This window comes from Microcaecilia unicolor, chromosome 7, assembly GCF_901765095.1.
Source record: "Microcaecilia unicolor chromosome 7, aMicUni1.1, whole genome shotgun sequence".
NCBI lineage: Eukaryota > Metazoa > Chordata > Amphibia > Gymnophiona > Siphonopidae > Microcaecilia > Microcaecilia unicolor.
The window spans coordinates 45479844-45499742 of NC_044037.1; the positions used below are offsets into that span (position 1 = coordinate 45479844).

Below are 19899 nucleotides of genomic sequence, written 5' to 3' on the forward strand. Positions count from 1 at the left end.
TTTTTTAATTAAAGAAAACAAAAGGAAAAAAAAAAAAGAAGAATTCCCGGCGGTGTGGGGCCGTGGGGGACGCTGCTTGAGGCAGCATCGCCATGTTCTTGACGCCCGGGGACGGTTGGGCACGTCCCCGGGTGCAGAAAGAAGAAGCTGAGTTTCTTCGCCCCGTTTCGGGGCCGAATGGGGCCGGTTTTGGCTTTGGCGCTAGGCGCCAAAGCGAAGAGGAGCGCCGAGAAGAGGAGAAAACGTGCGGGTGCGCTCCCGTAGGTGGTGCGCTACATGCCCGAATCGGGTTCGCGCGTCTTTGCGGGTAGGCCGAAGCCGGGGCCTAAATTTTGGGCCGGCTTCGGAAGTTTTTTTATTTTGGCTCCGTTTCGGTGGGGAGACGACCGGGACCGGATTCGGTGGTTTGGATTGCGTAAGGAGAAAATCAGGAAAACAGGTAAGGGGTTTTTAACCCAAAATTTTAATTGGTTAATTTTTAAATTGTGGAAATAGGGACTTTTATTTTTAAAAAATCAGGGTTTTGAGTTTTTTAAATTTGGTTTTTGGATTTGGGGTCGGGGAATTTTTTAGAATTTTTCTGTCGTGTTAGATTTTGAATTTTAATATTTTTAGGGGGTCTTTTGGGAAGGGTGCTATTTTATGAGGTTAGGAAAGGGTTAATTTTTAAATTTCGACGTGGTGTGTAGGGGAGGTGGTTTTAGAATTTTTGAGGGGGGTTTTAAATTTTTTGGGAATTTTTCCGGGATTTTAGGAAGTTTTTTTTCCGGGCGGATATTAAATTTTGGGATTTTTAAATTTTAAAGATATAGGTTAATAGGGGATGGGAGGTTTAATTAGTATGGGAAATTTGGGGTAATTTGAGTAAAATTTTCAGGGGTTTTAAATTAATTAAAGTTTTTCCCATTGATCCCTATGGGAAATCTTTAATTAAAATGGGGCTTGAGTAGTGCTGCTCAACATTCCGCTGGTCAGCAGAAGGATACGGAATGTTGAGCAGGACTCAGGATTGGCTGGATGGGTTGCGGAACCCCAAGCCAAGGGTCCGTCTCCCAGGTAACGGGCAGGCTGGCAGTTGGCAGAGCATTGCTGACTGAGGTGAGGAGAGGAAGTGTTTTTGGTGGTGTGGCTGAGATAAAGGTTTGGGAATGAGTTTGTGGAGATTGGAAGTGGTTAAGGTTTGGAGTTGGGTGATAAGCAGAGTGTTGTGAGAGGTTGGAGGTTGGAGAGAGAATTTCTGGAGGAGTGCTGTGATTTTTGGGTGAAAAGTGTGTGGTGAAAAAGGGGTGTATATATGTTAATGCTCTTTTGTATAGGGATCATTTAAGTAAGATTAGGGGGTTTTAGTGAGGGTATTGTTATTTTAATTTTGTTAGCTAGTGGTGGCCAGTGTATAAAATTTAAGTTTGGATTAATGTCATTAGTGGGGTGGGGTGATTAATAGGTAGATAGGGTTTTCCTTCCTTTTGGTTTGTTTAAGTGTGAGGTGTAGGTGACGGTCACAAGGGATCCTGAAACCATCTGAAAACATTCATCTTGGGCCCCTACGCAAGACAGATCCTGAGGACAACTGGCCGGTGGTGGTACAACCAGTGTGGTGACTATATTTCACAAACACAAATTTGCATACTTACCTAAGTTGATCACGGTGCTGAGCTCCTACAAGAGATAAAAAAAATGCACACAAAGTATCATTTTCTTTTAATGACTAAAGATTAAAATTAGCAATTATTAAAGAATTCATTGTATGTTTAGAAAGTAAAAGAAGAAAAGAAAGAATACTTATCTGATCTGTTCCTTTAGTAGTATTCAGTTGGCTTCTGTAATAAAAGAAAGAAAAAGAAATTAGTTCACTGTTAGAAGAATATTCTGTTTAAATTGTATCTGTTGTATATAAAATAAATGTTAATTGCATTGTAACATTTGAATTGAGTTTGGGCAATTCAGGTAGAATCCAATTTTAGTTTTCTTTCCCTGTACACTCTTTGAGGGTATACAGCGGGGTTAGTGAGCTTGTATCACCCCCTGTGTTCTCAGGTGTAAACCCCTACCTGGCACGACTACATTCAACAGGGTTGGGGTGACACATATGAAACGGAGCACAGAGGGGGGATAGCAAGATTATATGACCTGTGATGATTGGGATGCTATAAAAGCATTGCAAACTCCATAGTATTCATTGTGTGGACAAGGGGGATGCAATTGTGATTCAGAACAAGGATGAGTATGTGGTTGAGATACAAGGCCAATTGTGTGGTGCTTCTGTCTGAAGTAGTAGTATTGTAACATGTATACCCCACGCTTTCTTCAGTATTCTAGAGCACAGTTCACTGGTGCAGCTCAATGTAAAAGTTTCCTCACTAAAGGGGAATATGATTTCCAAAGCTTCCAGTTTTATATATATTATATCTAAGATTCGCCTTGTCTGACATTGCTGCCTAGATGTTCCACCTCCATCTGAAACTGGAGCTGAACATGACCAAGATTGATCCTATGTCTTCCCCTAAACTCACCTTTCCTTTTCTTCTGTTCTCTGTTTCTGTGGATAACACTGCCATCCTTCCTGTCTCTTTAGCTTCTAACCTTGGGGTCATCTTTGACTTCTTTTTCTTTCTTTCTTTCTTTCTTTCTTTCTTTCTTTCTTTGCACATATCATACAGACTGCTAAAACCTATTATTTATTTCAATTTTATCTCTGGCTTTCTGAACACAATACCAAAACCTTTATCCATTTGCTCATGGAAACTCTCATGGAGGAGTGGCCTAGTGGTTAGGGTGGTGGACTTTGGTCCTGAGGAACTGAGTTCAATTCCCACTTCAGGCACAGGCAGCTCCTTGTGACTCTGGGCAAGTCACTTAACCCTCCATTGCCCCATGTAAGCCGCATTGAGCCTGCCATGAGTGGGAAAGCACGGGGTACAAATGTAACAAAAATAAAATAGATACTATTGGAGATTCTAGATGGAATGTTGCTATTCCACTAGCAACATTCCATGTAGAAGGCTGCGCAGGCTTCTGTTTCTGTGAGTCTGACAGGACGTCAGACTCACAGAAGCAGAAGCCTGCGCGGCCACATTGGTGATCTGCAAGGGCCAACTTCTACATGGAATGTTGCTAGTGGAATAGCAACATTCCATGTAGAATCTCAAATAGTAGCAACAGTGGAGGAGTGGCCTAGTGGTTAGGGTGGTGGACTTTGGTCCTGAGGAACTGAGTTCAATTCCCACTTCAGGCACAGGCAGCTCCTTGTGACTCTGGGCAAGTCACTTAACCCTCCATTGCCCCATGTAAGCCACATTGAGCCTGCCATGAGTGGGAAAGCGCAGGGTACAAATGTAAGAAAAAAAAATAATCTCCTTCTTAAACTACAGCAACCTGCTTTTCACTGGTATCCCAATAAATCATCTCTCTCCCTTCAATCTGTTCAAAATTCTACAAATGCCACTACACTCACACATAGCCCCTATTCTCAAGTCACTTAATTGGCTCCTTATCCATTCCTTTATACAGTTCAAATTTCTATTACTGGCTTACAAGTGTATTTATTTTGCAGCTGCTCAGTATCTGTATTCTCTTATCTTTCTCTACATCCCTCCCTGAGAAATCCGTTCTCCAGTCACTGCTGTTTTTGTAACTTTCTCCAGCACTTCCAACTCCAGATTCCATTCCTTTCATCTTTTATGCCTTCATGCCTGGAATAGACTTCTTTTTATGGCCCTATTCAAACCTAGGCTAAAAGCCCATCTTTTTGAGGTCGTTTTTAACTCTTAACCCCTTATTCACCTTTTTCATACTCATGTTCTTTTAATGATTCTCATAATAAATGAAACCCCTATTTGCTCTGTTTGTCTTGAATGGATTGTAAGCTCTGTCAAGCAGGGACTGTCTCTTACATGTCTGTGTTCAGTGCTGCATACATCTGTTAGCGTTATAGAAATGATAAGTAGTAGTAGTAATAGTAGTAAGAGAGAGAAAAAGAGAGATGCTCTGTTACATCTTTCTTTTGTATTATTGCGGATCAGAATGTGTATCAGTGGTACCAACAAAAGTTTAAGGTTAAAAAAAATATATATATATGCAGGTTTAGCTCAACATGCATGTGAAATGTCCTCATCATGTGATTAACTCAATGGTATATCTCGAATGACAGTAATTTACCAGGAAAATTAATTACTCTTTGAGGTTACTGTCTCACAAATTCTTGTTTCTATCCCTTCATATCCTCCTGAGAGGCAAGTGAAAACAATACGGGCTACTCTGCTGATTGACTTTGTAATACCTTGTGTCACATCAAAGAGGCTGATATATTAAGTCATGTGCTTCCTGTGATGTAGGAGCCAGAGCCTGAACCCTTCTCATGTTTCAGCACAGATAGGTCTAAAGACCTGCCACCTGTTTTAGGCCATAGGACTTCTATCAGTTATAGAAACTAAGGAGACATGAATTTGCCCAGAGGGCAGAATTTGAATCGCGGCCTCTTATGATACCTGTTTTGCCATAAGGAAAGGATACAGGATATGCATCAAGGATCGCAGCCTTGCCCCAAAGGTGTACATACTGTGCATCGTGTGCAAATGTGGCTTTGCAGCTTCTTTTCTATTTTAAAAGATGATCAGACAGTAGCCCCGGACACTTAACTATTCTCAGTAAAATTGCTATTTGAAGATCATCTTTCTGATTGTAATGCATGTAATAATAAAAGTTGTTTTACTAAAAATATAGTAAAGTGATGGTATGTATAGCCCACAAGGTACTGTGAAAGGTACATCTAACATTTATTTATTTATTGGGATTTATTAACCGTTTTATGAAGAGATTCACCCAAGGTTGTGTACAGCAGGTACAGTTTAACATAAAAATTACAATTGTGTTAACAGCATAACAATAGTAAAATCACCAAGGATAAACATAAATACAATAATTGAGATAAACTTGAAAACAGTAAATTGAAACCTAATAATAGGATTAACATGAAACAGTATCAGAAATATACACATTTAACAGCACTGAAACTCAACATAAGGTTCTTGCATAAATCCCCTGGTGAGGGCAGGATTTGTTTTCTCCTACTATCTAGCATCCAGTCCTGCTTGGTATCAAAGTTGGAGGTTATCGCTAATCAGTGCCATGTGGCATTGAATGCCATGCCATTAGGAGATAAGGAACTGTCTTCCTGTGAGTTCATATTGGGCCCCCTCCCTTCCCATCTTCAAATCCTTGCTCAAAGCCCACCTCTTCAATGTCGCCTTCGGCACCTAACCTCTATACCTTTCAGGAAATCTAGACTGCCCCAACTTGACATTTCGTCCTTTAGATTGTAAGCTCCTTTGAGCAGGGACTGTCCTTCTCTGTTAAACTATACAGCGCTGCGTAACCCTAGTAGCGCTCTAGAAATGTTAAGTAGTAGTAGTAGGTTTGGAGAAAATGGAATGACTAGCTTTGGTAGGTAGGTAGGTAGGTAGGTAGGTAGGTAGGGGTAGGAGATGGGCTTGAGAAGAGGAAGAGGTCACTTTGGTTTTGATCAAGAGATGAGGGAGGGGGAGAGAGAATATTGAGAGGCTGACTCACTTTAACGGGATCATTGAAATTTTCTATTTTATTGTTAATGAAATCATATCCCTAATAGCTTGTAGCTTTAGTACAGTCTTTGAGTGATTCCCTAATTCACTTTTATGCCTGTCCTTTGGGCGATTATTACCCCATACAACATGGCTATTTATAACCCATTGAGGATTCATCATTTGGATGTTATATTATCCTGTATTTTCCTATTGTAATTCCTGATTATATTTTGTTTATAGTGCATCCTTTAAGCAACTTTCTAGACCTGATTTTAAAGGGGGTTTCTCACTTGCCTATAAGTAAAATATTTTTCAACTAAGGCTCTTAACAATGTTGTATCACTGCAATAATATTTCCACAAGATGGCGCTATGTGAGTATTTTCTGTAAGATCATTTGCCCAAGATAAGGTAACATTTAAACTAGATATTAGATTTTAGTATGCATATCTACTATGTATGATTTAGTTTAGCTACAAAGTGTTTGAAAATAATATGCAGTTATATATTCTTGCGGACAAGCTTTCTAGTTTAAATCCTGGGTTGTTGTTTTTTTTTAAGTGGTCCATTTTGATCCCTAAACAGAGATTACTATATTAAATTGACTTAAGTGTTAGTATTATAATGAATGGATATGTGCTCTAGATTTTTGAATGCTGGGTTCCATGTTAGAAGTAATTACCCAAGAAAAGAATCTTAGGGCCCTGTTTTCTAAGGTGCTCTAGTGTTTTTAGCATGCGCTATAAACGCTAATGCGCCTCTAGGGTGCGCTCCTTTCCTGATAGTGTGCATGTTCTATTACTAGTAATCATTTCTATAGTGCTACTAGATGTATACAGTGCTGTATTCTATATAGTGCCCCTGGATTCTATATAGTAGAGTTCCATCCCAAAATCTAAACGTATTCCATAACAACGCACTTAACTGGCTTAATAAGCTAATCAGCGTTGGTAACAGCACTTTACAAGCAATAATGAACACTAATTGGCAATTATTAGAATTTGCATGCACAGCTTGCTAAACATATTCAGTAACGTACTGCACCTAAATTCTATTGCACACAATTCAAAAAGGGCATGGCTATGGGCATTTCATGGGCATTATGAAATTTACGTGTCTGTAAATCTACATGCAGGGAATTGGCCCAGTGCTTGTAAATCTACGTGCATGGAATTGCGCCACGTTTTCATTGGTATAAAATGGATGTGTCTACTTTTAAGCGCTGTGATATCAACTAAGCATAGTCTATAAACTGCACCTAAATCTAGGCGCCACTTATAGAATACGCTTAGGCGGACATATTTACCGTGTGGATTTTTTAGGCACCTTATATAGAATTTGGCCCTATAAGCAGGTGCTTTCTCTGTCCCTAGAGAGCTCACAATCTGAGGGCCCCTTTTATGAAGCTGTGGCAAAAGGGGGGCCTGTGCTGGCATTGGCACGTGTTTTTGATATGTGGGAACTACCACCGGACTGCTGTGGTAGCCCTGCGGTACTTCTCTTTGAGTGAGCTGTAAGCCCGTGTTAGGCTTACCACCGCTTTGTAAAAGGGGCCCTGAGTTTTTGTACCTGGGGCAATGGTTAGGTGACTTGCCCAAGGTTACAAGGAGCTGCATTGACAATGGAGCCCAGGTTGTCAGGATCAAAGCCCACTGTAATCATTAGGCTACTTAACTACTGTGAACCACTGTGCATGCATGAATAGCATGCACATGCTGTCGGGGAAAAGAATGTGCCTTTTTTCCAAATAAGGTGCACTCTTTCAATAGAGTGTGGACTATACAACTTTGCTCAAGGAAGTGGAAGAAGCCAACCAAAATGTCCAAGATGACCAAAGTTTATTCTTCAAAAAAATGCTGATAGAACAACCTAAGACAGGCCGTGTTTCGACAAACACAGTCTTCGTCATGATTTCAATGTGTCTGTTGGATTATTACTCTGTTTGTATTTATATGTTTTATTTTATTTATTTATGTTTATTTGTTTTTATTAAGATTCCTTGACGAGGACTGTGTTTGTCGAAACACAGCTCATGTTGGGTTGTTCTATCAGCATTTTGTTTGAAGAATAAACTTTGGTCATCCTGGACATTTTGGTTGGCTTCTTCCACTTCCTTTGGTTTTGATTTGTGTGACTGTGTGGAACTCATCAGTGCCCTTTGGGTCTATACAACTTTGCTCCCATGACGAAAAAATGGCCAAGCAAAAACGATTAAAATGAACATTACCGGAAATGATAGGGGAAATTATATGAAACAAAACTTTTCTGTCTGCCAGTCTCTATTATTTACTCTTTCAAATAGATTAGGGAGGAACTCCATGAATCTACTAGGTAATGCCTTTAAAACAAACTGGAGAAAACCTTTTTTTTTTTAAATTCAGTGCACATTGCTGTGGAATTTGTTGCTGGAGAATGTGGTCAAGGTAGTATAGCTGGGTTTAAAAGGGATTTAGAGAAGAACCTGTAGGAAAAGTTGAGAAACCATTATTAACTAGGTAGATTTGTGGAAAACCATGCTTATCCCTGGGAGTGAGCAAAGGTAATAACTCTGCTCCATGGGATCCTGCCTGGTACTTGTGCCTTGGATTGGCCACTGCATGAGACAGGATGCAGGGCTCAATGGACCTTTTGTCTGACCCAGCATGACACATCTTATTATATTCTAATTGGTGTTTCAATCCTGAAAAAGATCTTCATCAAGGATCACAGTATCAGCTGATAATGCTTATTTAAATATGTTTTTATCTTGTTTTCAAACTTTTCATTCTAGCATGACTATTTTTTTTCTGTGATTCATTTGGATGTTTGAAGAAAAAAAAAAAAAACCAAACACCTTAAAAGGGGTATCCCTGTTAGTCTGATGTCTCAAAATTGACAGAGGTAGGTGGCTAGCCAATTTATTGAGACGTGTGATTTTGAGAACCAAAATCCATTTCATCAAATGCATGATGATTCATGCATCTGATGAAGTGGACATTGGTCCTTAGTCTGTAATGTGCCATCTGCCTCTGTCAGTTTGGATATTTAGGTTCATATCTGGTTTGATCTGAGGTGCTCAGGACTGAATGGGTCCTGGGTGGAAATTGGGCCCCCTATAATGCCATCTCTCCTGAGGTAGTAGGGACCAGGGGAGGAGAAGGAATCCATTCAGAGCTCCATTAAAAAAAAAAAAAAAAAAAACCTTGAAAAAGCAAACCCATTCCAGAGCTATATAGAAAAACTGTCATAGCAGTAGAAATAGAAACTGAAATGCAAGATATCAGAGCTGACATATTTTAATTAATATATTCTGAAAAAAAACTATTTTTCTACCTTTGTTGTCTGAGCATTACTTTGCTGCCAGTGTTTCTTTTTTCTGTTTTTTAATTAACTCTCTTTCCAGGATCTCCTGTTGTTTTGATGTTTCTTCTCTCAGTCCACCATCCATTTTATTTTGCTATCCCTTATCTGGCCTGTCCATGTCCTTCCCTCATGTTCAGCATTTCTTTACTGTGTCCCTCTATTACTCTGGTATCTCCTCTCTGTGTCCCTGTCCCGCCCCTTGTCCAGTTTCTCCCTTTTCTCTTCCTCTTCTCCTGCACAACCCACCCTGAGGCTAGCATCTTACCATTTTTCTTCCCTGCCACCCTTGCCCGCCCCACCTCAGAGCCAGCATCTCTCCCTCTCTCACCCCTCCCCCTTGTGGTTCAGTATTTCTCTCTCCCTCCCTCCATTGGTCCAGCATTTCTCCCCTTTCCAGTCTATCTGTCTTCTTTGTTCTCCTCCTCCCCCTCCCCTACAGGCCCTGCATCTCTCCATCTGCCACCCCCTCTCCTGTCCCACGAGGCTGGCATCTCTGCCCCCCATAGTCCTCTAATCTGGTGCTGGCAGCAGGAGCTTTCATAACAGCTAACCTCCGGCCAGCTCCACCAGGGCCCTTCCTCAGCAAATGTAGGACCCAACAGAGGAAAGGCCCTGGTAGGGCCTGCTGGAGTCTAGCTGTTATTATCACTGCTGCTGCCGGAGCCAGGTTAGAAGGATTGTAGGCAGGGCCGGTCTTAGCAAGTGCGGGGCCCTATGCAGACCAATTTGACGGGGCCCCACCCTAGCCCCGCCCACCCTAGCCCCACCCCACCCTAGCTCCGCCCCCACCGTAGCTCCACACCCACCCTAACTCCAGAGCCGGCCACCCCTCCCTCCGAGCTCCAAGGCCCCCAGCTCCAGGGCTTGTCGATCCTGCACAGTCAATGCCAACTGAAAACCATGTCTTTTTCACAAACACAGATACACCCTAATCCACTATAGAATAAGTAGTAATATTTAACTTTCTATTTAGACAAAAATTAAACTGAACCCCCAAGATGCCAGATTCTGCATACAATACAACACCACAGAAACAGAAAATGTCCCCTAGTACTGTGCAAAATATAAAGACAACAGATGTAAATTTGAAAAAAAAACTAACAAATACCAATCACCACTTTACAAATTAACAAATAGAAATAAAACAAATATAGAAAATAAAATAATACCATTTTATTGGACTAATACATTTAGCTTTCAGAGGCCAAAACCTCCGTCCTCAGGTCAACAGTATAGAGCTGTTACAGTATCCTATCCTGACCTGAGGAAGGGGGCTTTGTTCTCCGAAAGTTTGTCAAAATGTATTAAAATTAGTCCAATAAAAAGATTACCTTATTTACATGTTCTATTATAAACATTTATTAACACAGCTACAATACTATATCCTAAAGCAAAAAAAGAAAAATATATATTTTATTTACAGTTTGTCGTCTCTGGTTTCTGCTTTCCTCATCTTCTTTTCACTGTCTTCCTTCCATCCAGCATCTGTCTTCGCCCTCTCTCTGCCATCCAGTGTCTGCCCTCTCTGCTGTCCCCTCCATCCAATGTCTGCCCTCTCTCCCTGCCCCTTTCGTGCACATCTGCCCTCTATCTCTGCCCCTTCCATTCACTGTCTGTGTCACGTCTGTGGCCGTGACCACCCTCATACTTACCCTGTTTCTGGGAGTCAGTGGCTTTGCTGGCTTCTGCTTGTCTCTGTGTCTGTCTCTGTCTTAGTTTCTCTCTGGCTCTGTGTGCTGATTGCCCTACTGAACCTCACCTGTGTGGGCTTTGCCTCTTCCAAGATGGCTGCCGCTTCCTCCTCCTTGCCAGTATCCAAGATGGCTCCCGCTGTTCCTTCCTATGGGATGACTGCTTTGTGTGTCAAGCCTCTGTTTGGTTGCAAGGTGATTGCTGCACCTGTGGCTCTGGTGTTGAAGGGCTTTATTAGTGACTTGAAGACTACAGTCCTGGCCTTTGCATTGCCATTTCCTCGGCAGTGCCTTAGGTCCCGAGGTTAGTGTGCTGTTAGCACTGTTTGCTTTCCTTGCCTTGTGTTCTGTGGGCTTCCAGCTCTTCTGTGTTTATTGTTCTGTGGGCTTCCAGCTCTTCTGTGTTTATTGCTCTGTGGGCTTCCTATCCTTCTGTGTTTTGCTCTGCTAGTTCTCTGTGTTTATTCCTAGTGTTAGATTAGCCAGCTTAGCACCGTCTGGTTTGTAGCCTGTGCCTAGCTCCGCTAGTTCTCTGTGTTTGTTTCCAGGGCATGACTTGTTAGCTTGGGCACAGCTTTGTTGTTAGCTGGTGTATAGCTTTACTAAGTCTCCTGAGTTTGCTCTGTGTATGTTTCCAGTGCATGACTTGTTAGCTTGGGCACAGCTTTGTTGTTAGCTGGTGTATAGCTTTACTAAGTCTCCTGAGTTTGCTCTGTGTATGTTTCCAGGGCATGACTTGTTAGCTTGGGCACAGCTTTGTTGTTAGCTGGTGTATAGCTTTACTAAGTCTCCTGAGTTTGCTCTGTGTATGTTTCCAGTGCATGACTGGTTAGCTTGGGCACAGCTTTGTTGTTAGCTGGTGTATAGCTTTTCTAAGTCTCCTGAGTTTGCTCTGGGTATGTTCTTGTGTATGACTGGTTGCCTGGGTATAGCGTTCCTATTAGCCTGGGTACAGTCTACTAGTCATTGTGTTGATTCCTGCTGACTGCCAGAACCCGGACAGTTCCTGCTGGTCTGCCTTGCCTTCCTAGGTGCCAGGGGGCACTCCTGGATCTTCATTCCTGCTGTTCCTGTAAGTCCTACCGGCTGCCAGAACCTGAGGGCTCAACCCGAGGGGGAAGGCAGTCAAGTGTAGGTGAAGCCAAGGTCCAGGGTGTTCCAGTTCCGCGGGTTCCGCTCCAGTGTGTTCCAGTCCAGCGGGTTTCACTCCTGTATGTTCCAGTCCAGTGGGGCCACTCCAGTGTGTCCAGTCCAGCGGGCCCCACTCCAGTGCGCACCTGTCCGGTGCGTTCCAGTTCCGAGTGTTCCAGTGTAGAACTCCAGTCCGGAGTTCCGGTCCAGTCTTGTCTTATCTCTACCTTGTAGGTGATCTTGCCTGCCACTGCCGCTCCACGGTAGTGGCCCAAGGACTCACGAAACCAGTGCTCCCGGGGAAGAAGCCTGACAGTGTGCCAAGGTCCTCGGGCACGCGACAGAATGCAAAGGCCATGAGTCCGGCAAGATCATCCGCCCAGCGGGGACTACCGTCCATGTCCGAATTCCTCACGAACCATCCGGAGGTAGTCCTTAATTTGTGGTCCGATCCCTATATCAACCCAATTTTTTCTGTGAATCGTTTTTTGACCCTCCGCGACTACCGGAAGAAACTTTTGTCTGATCCAACCCTGAGAGATACTTTGGAAGCGGCAGCTGAGCGAAAGCGTCTCCAGAGGTGTAGGGTCCGCCATAGCCCAGTTTCGGATATTGATCCGTTGACTCAGCTTTATGAATACCGCTACAGACTCCTCGAGGAGCCAGCCCTGCGGGATACTCCAGAAGCGGAGGCTGAACGAATACGCTGTGGAAGGCCCATGCTCGGGGCTTCCCAGCGGGTGGTACAGAACAATCGGGGTGCCCCTCGCAGTTCAGCTCCTGTTTGGGATGTCAAGTCCAGCCAAGCTCCTAAGCCGGTCCGAGGGGTACTTCCTACCAAGCCCCTGACCCCAGTTCAAGTAGCGCGGCCGCTTAAGAGCCTGAGTCCAGTCCAGGGGATGCTTCATACTGAACCTCCAATTCAAGTCCAAGTAACGATGCCACTTAAGGCTCCGAGTCCAGTCCGAGGGAGGCTTTCGATGGAGCCTCGAATTCCTGTTCGAGTGGTGCTCCAGGTCGAGCCTCCAGTCCTCGTTCAACTGGCACGCCCTCTGAAACCTCTGAGTCCAGTCCGTGGGGTGCTTCTGACGGAGCCTCAGATTCCTATGCAAGTGGCGCTCCAGGTCGAGCCTCCAGTCCTCGTTCAAGTGGCACGCCCTTTGAAGTCTCCGAGTCCAGTCCGAGGGAAGCCTTCGATGGAGCCTCAGATTCCTGTGCAAGTGGCGCTTCGGGTCAAGTCTCCGGTTCTTGTTCAAGTGACCCGTCCAGTCAAGCCACTGAGTCCAGTTCGAGGGGGGCTTCTAACCAAGCCTCCGATGCCAGTCCACAGGGTGGTTCAGGTGGCACCTCCGCTTCCAGTCTGGAGGGTACCTCCAATCAAGCTCCGAAGGCCAGTTCGAGTGGCGCTTCTGCTCGAGTCTCCGATCCCTGTCCAAAGGTTGTGTTCTGCCAAGCCTCAGTTAAAGTCCAGTTCGCGGGGCGCTCCCAGCCAAGCTCCTGAGTCCAGTTTGAGGGGCCCTGCCAGTCAAGCTTCTGATTCCAGTCCGGGTCCCAGTCCCGGTTCAACTTCTGTTCCAAGCTCCAGTTCCAGCCAAGATGCTGAGCCAGTTCCAAGTTCTAGTTCCAGCCAAGATGCTGACCCTGCTCCGAGCTCCAGTTCCAGCCAAGATGCTGAGTCCGTTCCAAGTTCCACTTCCAGCCAAGATGCTGACCCTGCTCCGAGCTCCAGTTCCAGCCAAGATGCTGAGTCTGTTCCAAGTTCCAGTTCCAGCCAAGATGCTGACCCTGCTCCGAGCTCCAGTTCCAGCCAAGATGCTGAGCCAGTTCCAAGTTCCAGTTCCGGCCAAGATGCTGACCCTGCTCCGAGCTCCAGTTCCAGCCAAGATGCTGAGTCCGTTCCAAGTTCTACTTCCAGCCAAGATGCTGACCCTGCTCCGAGCTCCAGTTCCAGCCAAGATGCTGACCCTGCTCCGAGCTCCAGTTCCAGCCAAGATGCTGAGTCCGTTCCTAGTTCCACTTCCAGCCAAGATGCTGAGCCTGCTTTGAGTTCCAGTGCCAGTCAAACTTCTGACGCCCGCCTGGGTCCCAGGCCCGGTTTGCTTTTTGACTCTAGTCCGGGTCCCAGTCCCGGTTTGCTTCCTGAGTTCAGTCTGGGTTCCCTCGGAGAAGGGTGCCTTTTGAATGTGGGTCCTCTTGATGCATCCAAGTTCCTGAGTTGGCCCAGCGGTGATTGGAAGGAGCCCCCTGTTGACAAGTTCCGCTCCTGTCTGCCAGTTTTGAACTTCTTTGTGACTTCCAGTCCAGTGATCTATGTCGGGCTTTTGAGACCCATCAGGAGGTTTCACCATAGTTACCCCTGGACACCCGAACTCCTCAGGGAGACCGAGAGGGGGGTCTTGAGGAGGGGGTACTGTCACGTCTGTGGCCGTGACCACCCTCATACTTACCCTGTTTCTGGGAGTCAGTGGCTGTGCTGGCTTCTGCTTGTCTCTGTGTCTGTCTCTGTCTTAGTTTCTCTCTGGCTCTGTGTGCTGATTGCCCTACTGAACCTCACCTGTGTGGGCTTTGCCTCTTCCAAGATGGCTGCCGCTTCCTCCTCCTTGCCAGTATCCAAGATGGCTCCCGCTGTTCCTTCCTATGGGATGACTGCTTTGTGTGTCAAGCCTCTGTTTGGTTGCAAGGTGATTGCTGCACCTGTGGCTCTGGTGTTGAAGGGCTTTATTAGTGACTTGAAGACTACAGTCCTGGCCTTTGCATTGCCATTTCCTCGGCAGTGCCTTAGGTCCCGAGGTTAGTGTGCTGTTAGCACTGTTTGCTTTCCTTGCCTTGTGTTCTGTGGGCTTCCAGCTCTTCTGTGTTTATTGTTCTGTGGGCTTCCAGCCCTTCTGTGTTTATTGCTCTGTGGGCTTCCTATCCTTCTGTGTTTTGCTCTGCTAGTTCTCTGTGTTTATTCCTAGTGTTAGATTAGCCAGCTTAGCACCGTCTGGTTTGTAGCCTGTGCCTAGCTCCGCTAGTTCTCTGTGTTTGTTTCCAGGGCATGACTTGTTAGCTTGGGCACAGCTTTGTTGTTAGCTGGTGTATAGCTTTACTAAGTCTCCTGAGTTTGCTCTGTGTATGTTTCCAGTGCATGACTTGTTAGCTTGGGCACAGCTTTGTTGTTAGCTGGTGTATAGCTTTACTAAGTCTCCTGAGTTTGCTCTGTGTATGTTTCCAGTGTATGACTTGTTAGCTTGGGCACAGCTTTGTTGTTAGCTGGTGTATAGCTTACTAAGTCTCCTGAGTTTGCTCTGTGTATGTTTCCAGGGCATGACTTGTTAGCTTGGGCACAGCTTTGTTGTTAGCTGGTGTATAGCTTTACTAAGTCTCCTGAGTTTGCTCTGTGTATGTTTCCAGTGCATGACTGGTTAGCTTGGGCACAGCTTTGTTGTTAGCTGGTGTATAGCTTTACTAAGTCTCCTGAGTTTGCTCTGTGTATGTTTCCAGTGCATGACTGGTTAGCTTGGGCACAGCTTTGTTGTTAGCTGGTGTATAGCTTTTCTAAGTCTCCTGAGTTTGCTCTGGGTATGTTCTTGTGTATGACTGGTTGCCTGGGTATAGCGTTCCTATTAGCCTGGGTACAGTCTACTAGTCATTGTGTTGATTCCTGCTGACTGCCAGAACCCGGACAGTTCCTGCTGGTCTGCCTTGCCTTCCTAGGTGCCAGGGGGCACTCCTGGATCTTCATTCCTGCTGTTCCTGTAAGTCCTACCGGCTGCCAGAACCTGAGGGCTCAACCCGAGGGGGAAGGCAGTCAAGTGTAGGTGAAGCCAAGGTCCAGGGTGTTCCAGTTCCGCGGGTTCCGCTCCAGTGTGTTCCAGTCCAGCGGGTTTCACTCCTGTATGTTCCAGTCCAGTGGGGCCACTCCAGTGTGTCCAGTCCAGCGGGCCCCACTCCAGTGCGCACCTGTCCGGTGCGTTCCAGTTCCGAGTGTTCCAGTGTAGAACTCCAGTCCGGAGTTCCGGTCCAGTCTTGTCTTATCTCTACCTTGTAGGTGATCTTGCCTGCCACTGCCGCTCCACGGTAGTGGCCCAAGGACTCACGAAACCAGTGCTCCCGGGGAAGAAGCCTGACAGTGTGCCAAGGTCCTCGGGCACGCGACAGTCTGCCCTTTCTATCCCTTCCATCCACTGTCTGCCCTTTCTCTCTGCCCCTTCAATCCACCATTTGCCCTCCCTCTCCCATCTTCCGGGTCTGCCCTCCCTCTCGCTCCCCCTTCCATCCAGGATCTGCCCCTCTCTCTGCCCCTTTTTTTCAGCCCCCAGTTCCATCCCCACTATCCCACCAGTCCCCCGTTTCAGCCCCAGCCCTTTTCTCCCACCAGTCCCGAGCTTCAGCCCCCAGCCACTCCTCCCTGTCCCCTTTTCAGCCCCCAGTTTCAACCCCAGTCCCCAGCCCTTTTCTCTCACCAGTCCCAAGCTTCAGCCCCAGCCACTTCTCCCTATCTCCTTTTCAGCCCCCAGTACCCACAGTTTCAGCCCCTGCCCCTTTTCAGCCTCCAGTCCCAGTACTAGCCCCCTTATCCCACCTACCCTCCTTTTCAGCCCCCAGTTCCAGCCCCCTTCATCCACATGCCTTGTATTAGAGCCCCCCTTTTCAGCCCCAGAACCATTCTCCCACCTGACCCACGCATGCCCTATTTTCCCACCAGCCCCATGCATGGCCCCCATTTCCCATATGGCCCCTTCTCAAACCCCAGTTCCAGCCCCCTTCTCCCATCTGAGAACCCCCATCCCACACCCTTCTCCCATCTGAGTCCCCCTTACCCCCTCCCCCCATCTGAGAACCCCCATCCTGCAACCTTCTCCCATCTGAGTCCCCCTTAGCCCTCCCCCCATCTGAGAACCCCCACCCTGCAACCTTCTCCCATCTGAGTCCCCCTTACCCCTTCCCCCAACTGAGAACCCCCATCCCACACCCTTCTCCCATCTGTCCCCCTTACCCCCTCCCCCCAACTGAGAACCCCCATCCCACACCCTTCTCCCATCTCAGTCCCCCCCCCGACCCGACCCGACCCACCTACCAACTCCTGCTGCACCCACTAACTGAGCCTATTACCTCAGAGGAGGGCGGGACTTAATGCGGGAAGAGCCTATTACCTCAGAGGAGGGCGGGACTTAATGCGGGAAGGCCGGCCCGACGACGTGCAGGAGATTTTTACTAGCAAGGCAGACGCGAGGCGCTGCCTGCTACTCGGCGCTTCTCAAATTTTTTACGGAACAGCAATCGATCGTCGGGGGGGGAGCGGCGGGCAGGGCGACCCCAGGCGCGCCGCGCGGGGCCCCCTTGAGCGCGGGCCCTATGCGGCTGCCTCGGTCGCCTCGCCCTAAGACCGGCCCTGATTGTAGGAGGGGTGCAAGGGGCTGCAGAGATGCCAGTCCTGCAGTGGGGAAGGGGGGAATAGGAGAGAAAGATAGAGAGAGAAATAACTCCGAGACAATCTTTTTTTCAAAGTCTCTCTTTGCCTTCCTTATCAAACACAAAATAACTCTTCTTGTCTTCGAAACTATAGCTCGCAATGGACATAAAATAACTCTTCCTGTCTACGATTCCATACAAACCTTATTCTACCTGTCACTACCTTGTATTTGTTCATACGGGAATTGGTGAATGCCTTTACGGTTATATGTAAGCCAACATTGAGCCTGCAAATAGGTGGGAAAATGTGGGATACAAATGTAATAAATAAATAAAAAATAAAAAAATACAGGGTAACAAATGGGTTAAAGGGCATTGTGACAGCAGGAACCTCCTACCATTGAGCAGCCCTGGGCTTTTTGCTGGGCTTGCTCAATAGTAGCTATGCACCTGGTACTCAGGCCACAAGTAAGTATTTTTTTTTATTCAGTCTTTCTCAACCTTGGGTTGTTTTGTTCCATAAATTAAACATCTTGAAATTCTTGGCCCATGGTGACGTATTTATCAAATTCTACATTGAAAAGGATCTTCAGGCTGAACTGGGAGATATTTGTCTCTGTTTTTTTTTAAGGTATGTTCCTTTTTACACCTGTGAACTCAGAATAGCGATCTTCATTTCACAAGTAGTCTATGCATATTGAACTAGTATACTGAGCTGATGCTTTTCATATATTAAAAAATGTCAAAAAATTACGTAACAAACAAGTACTTCATCTATCTCAAGCCAAACTTCATTGATGGTGAGTCTTATAGAACTGGCAGAGCATGAAGGAGTGCGTAAATCTAGATGTGACCTTGCTAGTTTTGCTTCCAAATTGATTAATAAAACCAATTTTATATTTTCCACCTTTTGCATGCATATGTTTTCTTACGAGGTAAGGATTTCAAAAATATTGATGAAATCCATTTGATTGTGATCTTTATTGAGGGTACCTCCTGCAATTCTGCAGTCTTGAATGCTGGATCCAGACACCAGATGTTGCTTGTGCAGCATAATTGGGCTTCCCTCTCCAGGGTAGGTTTGGACTAACGGTATCTGACACCTTAGGTGAACCTTCAGCCATGTGCTCCCCCCCCCCCCCCCAAGAGATGCTTCATAGCCCTCCCCTGCCACGTCCAGGATCTCCTTTCCATTCTCAACCTTCCCCCAGATATCCAGCATCTCTCTCCTCTCCTACCCCACCTCAAAATGTCCAGCAGCTCTCTCCTTACTCCTGAGCTGTTTAACATCTCCCATTTCTTCCTCCCCCCTCCCAAGTTGTTCATTAGCTTCCCTTTCCTAACCCCTCCAGGATAATGTGTCTAAACAAGACTCACTGCTACCAGTATGGGGCCATGAGCATCGCTGCATCCTCAAGACCTGCCAGATCCCACCCCCTCTGAAAATGAGGTTTGGAGGAGTGAGACTTGTCAGGCCTTGCACATTTACAGATGCGCAAGGCTCTATGCCAGCAGCAATGAGTCATTTGAAGACTTGTTAACTGCCACCCCACTCCCCCCCCAAATTATGCCATCCTGGGTAGATGCCTAGTTTGCCTAGTGGTCATGCTGGCCCTCCTCCAGGGGCTGCAATTGCTGCCTCCATTATATCCTCAGGACTGGCTGGCTTGGGATGGAACGCCTAATCTGGAAACTGATCCCATGTTCTTGGTACAGCATAGCATGGTACTTCCACTGAACCCTTGATCTAGTTCTAAATCTTGGTCTCCATGGATTTTTGAAGCATAACTGAAAGCATTTCATGTGTTGTTGATTTTCATAGAAAATAAGTTTAACCAAAAGATAATACTTCCATAATCTCTATTCTGGGCAGTTTCAATCAGGTTTGTTTTGTCTTTTCACTGGTGCAGGTTCAGTCCTCAGATGGTAAGAAACACTGCAAAAACTCAAGCAGTCAGCCATGATGTGAAAATGAAGGGCCCTGAACCTGTAATTAGTCAGATTATTGACAAACTGAAACATATCAATCAGGTGGGTACATTCTGCAATTTTCAGCCAGTCATCTAATATATAGAGGCACCTTTTAAGAAAGTATTTTATGCATGAGGTAGATTTGAAGGCTTTCTTGTTCACTCTTTTCTGGGAGACTATTCTTCACATTAATTTATTTGTTTATTAGGATTTATTTACTGCTTTTTTTGAAGGTGTTCACTCAAGGCAGTGGCGTAGCCAAGGGTGGGCTTGGGTGGGCCCAGGCCCACCCAGTAGCAACATACCTATGATGTGGCTGGCAGGGATCCCCAAGCCCCACCAGCCAAAAACTCCCAACAACTGTCCCTCCTGCATACCTTGTAAGTAGCAGATCTTCGCCTGCAGTGAGCAGTGACATACGTACTTCTTGCACCGGCCCCACAGCCTTCCCTCTGATGTATTTCTGCCTAAGCGGAAACAGGAAGCTGCATCAGAGGGAAGGGTGTGGGGCCAACATGAGCAGTGTGTATTAGTTGCTTCTCGCTGCTGATGAAAATCTGCTATTTAAAAGGTATATGGGAGAGGGGGGATGTTTGAGAGACCATATGGCATGCAGGCGAGAGGAGAGACCAAATCACCTGTGGGACGGGGCGAGGTTCTTCTGCCCACCCATCGGGTGTCTGGCTACGCCTCTGACTCAAGGCGGTGTACAGTAAGAATAGATCAAACATGAGCAGTAGGCAATTACAGCAGTAAAAATATTCAAAAACAATACAAAGTATGGCATAGTATACTACTTACAATGTCAAC

At 46.0% G+C, this 19899-nt stretch overlaps 1 protein-coding gene across 1 annotated transcript in view; it reads left to right on the forward strand.

Moving 5' to 3' along the window:
* Nucleotides 1-19899, forward strand: part of GPC3 (glypican 3) — a 574913-nt gene that overhangs the window by 357723 nt on the left and 197291 nt on the right. Inside the window, exon 6 of the mRNA XM_030209925.1 lies at nucleotides 19029-19149. Coding sequence (XP_030065785.1) covers nucleotides 19029-19149 — 121 coding nt within the window. The remainder of the gene's footprint in view (nucleotides 1-19028; nucleotides 19150-19899) is intronic.